Below are 9,667 nucleotides of genomic sequence, written 5' to 3'. Positions count from 1 at the left end.
ACTGGTCGAGGACAGGGCCGCGGGGACGCTAAGCCCCGAAATCATCTCAAGATAGCCTGAAGATAACCAGAGAATCACAGTAGGCTCAGAAACTGAACTCAACAAATTAATTTAGCTCTGCAAGTAACAGTCTTGATAAGTTAGTTACATGTATATCTATAAAATAGAATGTTTGGTGAAAGTTGAAGACCAACCTTCACCAAACATTGCGGTGACTGGAGAGAGTTGTGGGATTGTCTTAATCTATAACAACACAACAACAACTCGGACCCATCAACTCTAGTGGGCACGACGGGGGTTAGGAAGCCGGCGGCTTGCTAAAGTTACCCCTTTTCCCATGAATCCTCCTTTCCTTTCCGTTAGTGCTTTCTTTTCCATTTCTCCTTTTCCAGACGTGGCATTCACGCTCCCTGTGGGAAGGTGAATGGATCCTATATGGGATATGAACCCTGCATGTGGAAGAGGCCTCTCTCGTCTCTCCCACTTTGCGGCATTGTTGACCTTGGAGGTGTTGCCCCTTGAAGCTGTTGCCCCTTGAAGCTGTTGACCCTTGAAGCTGTTGCCCTTGAAGCTGTTGCCCCTTGAAGCTGTTGCCCCTTGAAGCTGTTGCCCCTTGAAGCTGTTGCCCCTTGAAGCTGTTGCCCTTGAAACTGTTGCCCCTTGAAGCTGTTGCCCCTTGTAGCTGTTGACCTTGAAGCTGTTGACCTTGAAGCTGTTGACCTTGAAGCTGTTGACCTTGAAGCTGTTGACCTTGAAGCTGTTGACCTTGAAGCTGTTGACCTTGAAGCTGTTGACCTTGAAGCTGTTGACCTTGAAGCTGATGACCTTGAAGCTGTTGACCTTGAAGCTGTTGCCCCTTGAAGCTGTTGCCCCTTGAAGCTGTTGACCTTGAAGCTGTTGACCTTGAAGCTGTTGACCTTGAAGCTGTTGACCTTGAAGCTGTTGCCCCTTGAAGCTGTTGACCTTGTAGCTGTTGACCTTGTAGCTGTTGCCCCTTGAAGCTGTTGACCTTGAAGCTGTTGACCTTGAAGCTGTTGACCTTGAAGCTGTTGCCCCTTGAAGCTGTTGACCTTGAAGCTGATGACCTTGAAGCTGATGACCTTGAAGCTGTTGACCTTGAAGCTGTTGACCTTGAAGCTGTTGACCTTGAAGCTGTTGACCTTGAAGCTGTTGACCTTGAAGCTGTTGACCTTGTAGCTGTTGACCTTGTAGCTGTTGACCTTGAAGCTGTTGCCCCTTGAAGCTGTTGACCTTGTAGCTGTTGACCTTGAAGCTGTTGACCTTGAAGTTGTTGCCCCTTGAAGCTGTTGCCCCTTGAAGCTGTTGCCCCTTGAAGCTGTTGACCTTGAAGCTGTTGACCTTGTAGCTGTTGACCTTGTAGCTGTTGACCTTGTAGCTGTTGACCTTGAAGCTGTTGACCTTGAAGCTGTTGACCTTGAAGCTGTTGCCCCTTGAAGCTGTTGCCCCTTGAAGCTGTTGACCCTTGAAGCTATTGCCCCTTGAAGCTGTTGCCCCTTGAAGCTGTTGCCCCTTGAAGCTCTTCACCTTGAAGCTGTTGTCCTTGTAGCTGTTGCCCCTTGAAGCTGTTGACCTTGTAGCTGTTGACCTTGAAGCTGTTGCCCTTGTAGCTGTTGCCCCTTGTAGCTGTTGACCTTGAAGCTGTTGCCCTTGAAGCTGTTGCCCTTGAAGCTGTTGCCCTTGAAGCTGTTGACCTTGAAGCTGTTGACCTTGTAGCTGTTGCCCTTGTAGCTGTTGCCCTTGAAGCTGTTGACCTTGAAGCTGTTGCCCCTTGAAGCTGTTGACCTTGAAGCTGTTGACCTTGAAGCTGTTGACCTTGAAGCTATTGACCTTGTAGCTGTTGCCCCTTGAAGCTATTGGCCTTGAAGCTGTTGACCTTGTAGCTGTTGACCTTGTAGCTGTTGCCCCTTGAAGCTGTTGACCTTGAAGCTGTTGCCCTTGTAGCTGTTGCCCCTTGAAGCTGTTGACCTTGAAGCTGTTGCCCTTGTAGCTGTTGCCCCTTGAAGCTGTTGACCTTGAAGCTGTCGCCCTTGTAGCTGTTGCCCCTTGAAGCTGTTGACCTTGAAGCTGTTGACCTTGGAGGTGTTGCCCTTGAAGCTGTTGACCTTGGAGGTGTTGCCCTTGAAGCTGTTGACCTTGGAGGTGTTGCCCTTGAAGCTGTTGACCTTGGAGGTGTTGCCCTTGAAGCTGTTGCCCTTGAAGCTGTTGCCCTTGTAGCTGTTGCCCCTTGAAGCTGTTGACCTTGAAGCTGTTGCCCCTTGAAGCTGTTGACCTTGAAGCTGTTGCCCCTTGAAGCTGTTGACCTTGAAGCTGCTGACCTCGAAGCTGCTGACCTCGAAGCTGTTGACCTTGAAGCTGTTGCCCTTGAAGCTGTTGCCCTTGAAGCTGTTGCCCTTGAAGCTGTTGCCCTTGAAGCTGTTGACCTTGAAGCTGTAGCCCTTGAAGCTGTCGCCCCTCGACCACATAATACAGGAGAGGTGGGTTTCAATGGCCATGGATGACCACTCGTATGAATATGGAAATGGACACAATGTATGTTGTATACTATTTTGAGACCTACAAGCAACGAATTCCTGGATGACACCGAAGCTTGTGACACGGTGTAAGCTTGCGACACGGTGTAAGCTTGGGACACGGTGCCAGCTTGGGACACGGTGCCAGCTTGGGACACGGTGCCAGCTTGGGACACGGTGCCAGCTTGCGACACGGTGCCAGCTTGTGACACGGTGCCAGCTTGCGACACGGTGCCAGCTTGGGACACGGTGCCAGCTTGGGACACGGTGCCAGCTTGGGACACGGTGCCAGCTTGGGACACGGTGCCAGCTTGGGACACGGTGCCAGCTTGGGACACGGTGCCAGCTTGGGACACGGTGCCAGCTTGGGACACGGTGCCAGCTTGGGACACGGTGCCAGCTTGGGACACGGTGCCAGCTTGGGACACGGTGCCAGCTTGGGACACGGTGTAAGCTTGTGACACGGTGCCAGCTTGGGACACGCTGTAAGCTTAAGGGATGACCCAAACTCCACAGAAACTTAGTTCAAGAAGAACCAAGCTGCCCAAGAATAAGAACAATAGTAGACATGTAGAGACAATAGTCACCACCATCTTGCCTTTGATCGGAGCCGTTGGTCAACAGAAAACTTCAAACAGAGCCACTGGTCAACAGAAAACTTCAAACAGAGCCCCTGGTCAACAGAAAACTTCAAACAAAGCCGTTGGTCAACAGAAAACTTCAAACAGAGCCACTGGTCAACAGAAAACTTCATACAGAGCCCCTGGTCAACAGAAAACTTCAAACAGAGCCGCTGGTCAACAGAAAACTTCAAACAGAGCCACTGGTCAACAGAAAACTTCATACAGAGCCCCTGGTCAACAGAAAACTTCAAACAGAGCCGCTGGTCAACAGAAAACTTCAAACAGAGCCACTAGACAACAGAAAACTTCAAACAGAGCCACTAGTCAACAGAAAACTTCAAACAGAGCCACTGGTCAACAGAAAACTTCAAACAGAGCCACTGGTCAACAGAAAACTTCAAACAGAGCCGCTGGTCAACAGAAAACTTCAAACGAAGCCGTTGGTCAACAGAAAACTTCAGAGCCGCTGGTCAACAGAAAACTTCATACAGAGCCGTTGGTCAACACAAAACTTCATATAGAGCCGTTGGTAAACAGAAAACTTCATATAGAGCCACTGGTCAACAGAAAACTTCATACAGAGCCGTTGGTAAACAGAAAACTTCAAACAGAGCCGCTGGTTAACAGAAAACTTCCCTCAGGCTCGGGAAGACAATCACACCTACACACTCTAGGTATACTCCAGTTATACTCCAGATATAGCCGCTGTTGCATGAGCCTGGGTATACACAATACCCGGAGAGAGAATGGGAGAGGGGGTATACTGAGACGCAGGGGGGACGGAGGGCCACAACATAACTCACAAAGCTTAGTTTAAGCTATAAGACGACAAAAATAGACAGTTTACCACTGCGAGGTATTTGGGGAAGGCGAGTGGGTGTATACTCGAGGGATGGGGGGGAGGGGTATGGGTTTACCTAGGGTTACAGGCGGGTTCTCTCGTTACCTCCCTCACGGTCGTTGTCTCAGGGCCTTCTTCCTCTCAACACCTTATCCTCAAGAATCCTCCAGGTATTGCTTTTGTGTGTGTGTGTGTGTGTGTGTGTGTGTGTGTGTGTGTGTGTGTGTGTGTGTGTCTTCGTCTCATGTATACATACGTAATGCCGGAAATTCATGTTGTAAATACATTTTGTATTTACGATTTATTTTGAACGTGACAGAACACGAAACAATGGGTATAAATTGGATAAGTTTAGATTTAGGAAAGACTTGGGTAAATACTGGTTCAGTAACAGGGTTGTTGATTTGTTTTTAGATTGCCGCTTGTGTAGATTGTGAGGTGGACTACAGATTAAACAGTTTTGCAAACACTCTGATTGGTATAGCTTTAAGTAAACGTATAGTGATACCGTCTGATTTATTTTGTATATATATATATATATATATATATATATATATATATATATATATATATATATATATATATATATATATATATATATATATATATATATATATGTCGTACCTAGTAGCCAGAACGCACTTCTCAGCCTACTATGCAAGGCCCTATTTGCCTATTAAGCCAAGTTTTCATGAATTAATATGTTTTCTCAATTTTTTTTCTTATGAAATGATAAAGCTACCCATTTCAATATGTATGAGGTAAAAAAAATTTTATTGGAGTTAAAATTAACATAGATATATGACCGAACCTAACCAACCCTACCTAACCTAACCTAACCTATCTCTATAGGTTAGGTTAGGTTAGGTAGCCGAAAAAGTTAGGTTAGGTTAGGTAGGTTAGGTAGTCGAAAAACAATTAATTCATGAAAACTTGGCTTATTAGGCAAATCGGGCCTTGCATAGTAGGCTGAGAAGTATGTTCTGGCTACTAGGTACGACATATATATATATATATATATATATATATATATATATATATATATATATATATATATATATATATTATATATATATATATAATATTGATGCAATTTATTCTAGAGTCTACTGATGTGTTAACTCGAAAATACTTCATACCAGCCTGATCTACCCAACTATTGTGTGACGCTGTTAGGCACAAGAGGTCTCTAGCCCTGCACGCTGCCCGCGGGGTCCCGTTTTCTTCCTCATTGGTGCGGTGGTATCAGTTTGCTTGCCAAATGGCACCTTGGGCCAGCGGGGTGTTCAGATCCTGGTTATGAGAGCCACATATCACAGCGGTTTATATTCACCCTCGTCTTCAAGGTCCTGGCCCAGGCACACCCCCAACATACCAACATATACATGCATACATATTATATATATATATATATATATATATATATATATATATATATATATATATATATATATATATATATATATATATATATATATATATATATAATGAGTGTCAGACCACGAGTCAAGTTTCTGTGGATCCCCTCCCATGTTGGAATATGTGGGAATGAACGAGCAGATGTGCTGGCTCCTGAAGGCGCTGAAGGAGACCATATTGAATACTTCATACCCAAGACTACTACAAATTAGAGGCATTGTCAGGCAACATACATATTATATATATATATATATATATATATATATATATTAGCATATTTAGGTTGCAGTCTTTCTTGTAAACATTTGTTGTTGAATATGACCGAAAAGGTAAGATTAATAATTCTAACACGAATTTTCTCAATATTTCTTATGTTTTTTTTCACTTTCGGTGGTAATGGAAATATCAATTCTCCAAGATTTATTTTTATTTATGGTCTGAACCCTGAACGTGTTTCGAAATGGCTTATTATATTTTTAAATACTTAATTTATAAATTCATCGTACTTATACTCGTTTTGGGTGAGGTGATATGGTACAAAAGTTTTGGGTGAGGTGAACAAACTTGTCAAAAAGGCAAACACTAGATAGTACACGAAACAATGGGAATAAGTTGGTTATGAGAACTTAAGAATGAAACTGCAGAAGGCCTATTGGCCCATACCTCCTCTTGCTGCTTCAATGTTGGTTCGGGGTCTTGAAGTGGGTAGAATATCGTTGTGCATTAATTGGCTGTTGATAGCTGATGTTGGCTTTTTGATGTGTAGTGCCTCGCAGATGTAGAGGCGGCTGCTATCGCTGTACCTATCGATGATTTCTGTGTTGTTTGTTAAGATTTCTCTGGTGATGGTCTGGTTGTGGGAAGAGATTATATATTCCTTGATGGAGACCTGTTGTTTATGCATTGTTAATCGCCTGGAAAGAGACGTTGTTGTCTTGCCTATATACTGAGTTCTTTGGGGCGTACAGTCCCCCAAGTGGGTATTTGAAGGCATAGACGACGTTGATTTCCTTCAAGGCGTTCTGCTTGGTGTCTGGGGAGTTTTTCATGAGTAGACTGGCCGTTTTTTGGTTTTATAGTAAACTGTCAATTGATTTTTTTTATTTTTGTCTGTAGGGATAACGTTAACGTTTAAAGGAGGAAAGGGTCCTGAAAGACATTGTTGATAGGAATACACGTGATGAATAATGTGACTGTCAGACCACGGAGAAAAAATTGAAACAGGAAGAAAAACCCCGTTGTTTTTTAAATTTCAATTTTGCCCCGAGGGGCGAGATTACTGGGCAGCGCCACTCACCCTGTGAGTGGACACACCGCCATAGCAGCATGTACAACACTCCCCAATAGGAAGAAAACCCGCTGGGTTGTTCATCCTGTCACTTGTACCCAGACGCAGCTGGGCCTTGCTTAACTGTCTCAAGTGAACAGCTCCTCATACAAGAAGATTAACATCTGTCAACACTTAAAATCTTACGTTATCTTGCGAGTGCAAAATGGGGGAATCTTTTAAGAACAGTATCAATATTTGACAAATAGTGTTTTCCTAACTCAAACAATGTGAAAACAATTCTACACATATTTCTAATGTCTCTCAGGTGTTCACATTCTTTCAGGTAGTGGTCAAGGCGGTGTCCGTCACTCTCATCACAGATTCTGCAACTTCGCTGCTCAGCTGTTGTTTCCATTCCGAATCTCCATGGATATTTGTATCCAAGACGGATTCTCACTATTACTGATTCTCTCTCGCGGCCACCTCCTCTTCCTCCATAATAATTGGGGTTGCCAGCTGCAACCATATTGTACCATCGTACAAATACACTGGTTTGTGCTTCTATCCTCCTTTCCTTAGTTACCTTGTCACGGTGATGTTGCCTGACAATACCTCTAATTTGTAGCAGTCTTGGGTATGAAGTATTCAATATGGTCTCCTTCAGCGCCTTCAGCAGCCAGCACATCTGCTCGTTCATTCCCACATATTCCAACATGGGAGGGGATCCACAGAAACTTGACTCGTGGTCTGACACTCATATTATATATATATATATATATATATATATATATATATATATATATATATATATATATATATATATATATATATATATATATATATATATATGCATGCTTGGCAAAGCTTGTATGGTGTGTGGTGTCGGGTGCCACCACACACCTGTCATCAGGGAGTGGAGACACAAGTGCTTGTTGAAAAGACACTTGTGGTGCGCTTTATGTAAAAAGCTGAATTCATTTTTATCATTGTTTACACATGGGGGGTACTGTTTACACATGGGGGTACTGTTTATACATGGGGGGTACTGTTTACACATGGGGGGGTACTGTTTATACATGGGGGGGTACTGTTTACACATGGGGGTACTGTTTACACACGGGGGTACTGCTTATACATGGGGGGTACTGTTTACACATGGGGGGGGGGTACTGTTTACACATGGGGGGTACTGTTTATACATGGGGGGTACTGTTTATACATGGGGGTACTGTTTACACATGGGGGTACTGTTTACACATGGGGGTACTGTTTATACATAGGGGTACTGTTTATACATGGGGGTACTGTTTACACATGGGGGTACTGTTTACACATGGGGGGTACTGTTTACACATGGGGGGGTACTGTTTACACATGGGGGTACTGTTTACACATGGGGGTACCGTTTATACATGGGGGTACTGTTTACACATGGGGGTACTGTTTATAGATGGGGGTACTGTTTATACATGGGGGTACTGTTTACACATGGGGGTACCGTTTATACATGGGGGTACTGTTTACATATGGGGGTACTGTTTACACATGGGGGATACTGTTTACAAATGGGGGTACTGTTTACACATGGGGGGAACTGATTACACATGGGGGGTAGTTTACGCACAGGGGTACTGTGTACACATAGGGAGTACTGTTTACACATGGGGGGATACTGTTTACACATGGGGGGGGTACTGTTTACACATGGGGGGTACTGTTTACACATGGGGGTACTGTTTGCACAAGGGGGGTACTGTTTACACCATGAATACTGTTTAAATACCGGGACACAGTTTACACACTGGACTACAGTTTAGACACGGGACCCACCCGGACGGTTGGTTATCTTGAGGTTATCTTCAGATGAATTTGGGGTTTTAGCGTCCCCGCGGCCCTGTCCTTGACCCGGCCTCCTCTTTTTTTTTTTTTTTTTGTTACACCCCCCCCCCCCCCCCGAGCACCCTGTACTCAGGGAGAACTCTCTCAACATCAGAGGCCCGAGACTGTTCAACACGCTTCCACTACACATAAGGGACATAACTGGCCGACCGCTCACAGTGTTCAAGATAGAACTGGGTAAGCATCTCCAAAGGATACCTGATCAACCGGGCTGTGGTTCATACGTCAGGCTGCGAGCAGCAGCCGCGTCCAACAGCCTGGTTGACCAGTCCAGCAACGAGGAGGCCTGGTCGAGGACCGGGCCGCAGTGACGCTAAACCCCGAAACCATCTCAACCCCCAGAAAGCAGCACATAGCAGCTAACTCTCAGGTGCCTATTTACTGCTAGATGAACAGTCGCATCAGGGTGAAAGAAACTCTGCCCATTTGTTTCCAACTCCACCGGGGATCAAACCCGGAACCTTAGGACAACGAATCCCGAGCGCTGTCCACTCAGCTGTCAGGCCCCCCATCACAACTAACCATGCATAATTCTCGCTCAGATCGTTGTTCATTGTTGCAAAAAAATATACATTGAAGCTAAAATCATCAAAGTGATGTCGTTCATGTTAGTCAATTTTACGGCCAAAGTGCATACATGATTACATTATGTATGGACGCGCCGGGTGCGAGTGTCCCGGAATTACAGTCAATGTTTGCTGTGCCGAAAATGTAATTAGGATTTCACTGTAATTTGATGGGCCAAATTTTCCATTGGAGGAATATTCCAACCTGTTCTCTCGCCTAATGCGTCGTGTTCGCAATACCAATTGCTACGTATTAGTACAAATTAAAGCACTGTAAAATTGACGTTTTTTTCCTTGGCATCGGCCTTGACGAGGTTAGGTGGGATGGTTGGGTTCGTTCGTAAGTGGTTAATGGTTATCTTGAGGTTATCTTGAGATGATTTCGGGGCTTTTTTTTTTAGTCCCCCCGCGGCCCGGTCCTCGACCAGGCCTCCACCCACAGGAAGCAGCCCGTGACAGCTGACTAACACCCAGGTACCTATTTTACTGCTAGGTAACAGGGGCATAGGGTGAAAGAA

The 9,667-nt window shown here is 44.8% G+C and overlaps 1 protein-coding gene across 1 annotated transcript; it reads right to left on the bottom strand.

The window, feature by feature from the left end:
- Positions 1–279: 279 nt before the first annotated feature.
- On the bottom strand, positions 280–9,137 carry LOC138355238 (ribosome-binding protein 1-like). The gene is made up of 3 exons (XM_069310101.1): positions 9,106–9,137; positions 2,579–3,014; positions 280–2,463 (listed from the first exon to the last, which is right to left on the bottom strand). Exons 1-3 carry the CDS (start codon positions 9,135–9,137, stop codon positions 280–282), a joined length of 2,652 nt encoding a protein of 883 aa, XP_069166202.1.
- Positions 9,138–9,667: the final 530 nt, after the last annotated feature.

The sequence above is a fragment of the Procambarus clarkii genome, chromosome 66 (assembly GCF_040958095.1).
Source record: "Procambarus clarkii isolate CNS0578487 chromosome 66, FALCON_Pclarkii_2.0, whole genome shotgun sequence".
Classification (NCBI taxonomy): domain Eukaryota; kingdom Metazoa; phylum Arthropoda; class Malacostraca; order Decapoda; family Cambaridae; genus Procambarus; species Procambarus clarkii.
Note: the sequence above shows the minus strand (reverse complement) of the source record. Positions and strands in the feature narration are given on the sequence as shown.

Bases quoted from the DNA above. Each gene is read 5' to 3' on its own strand.
- LOC138355238 (XM_069310101.1), bottom strand. From the start codon at position 9,137: ATGAACAACGATCTGAGCGAGAATTATGCATG. The intron at 3,015-9,105 runs GTTAGTTGTGAT...TTAAGCTTACAG, and splicing joins CTGAGCGAGAATTATGCATG to CGTGTCCCAAGCTGGCACCG. The intron at 2,464-2,578 runs GTAGGTCTCAAA...GAGGGGCGACAG, and splicing joins CATCCAGGAATTCGTTGCTT to CTTCAAGGGCTACAGCTTCA.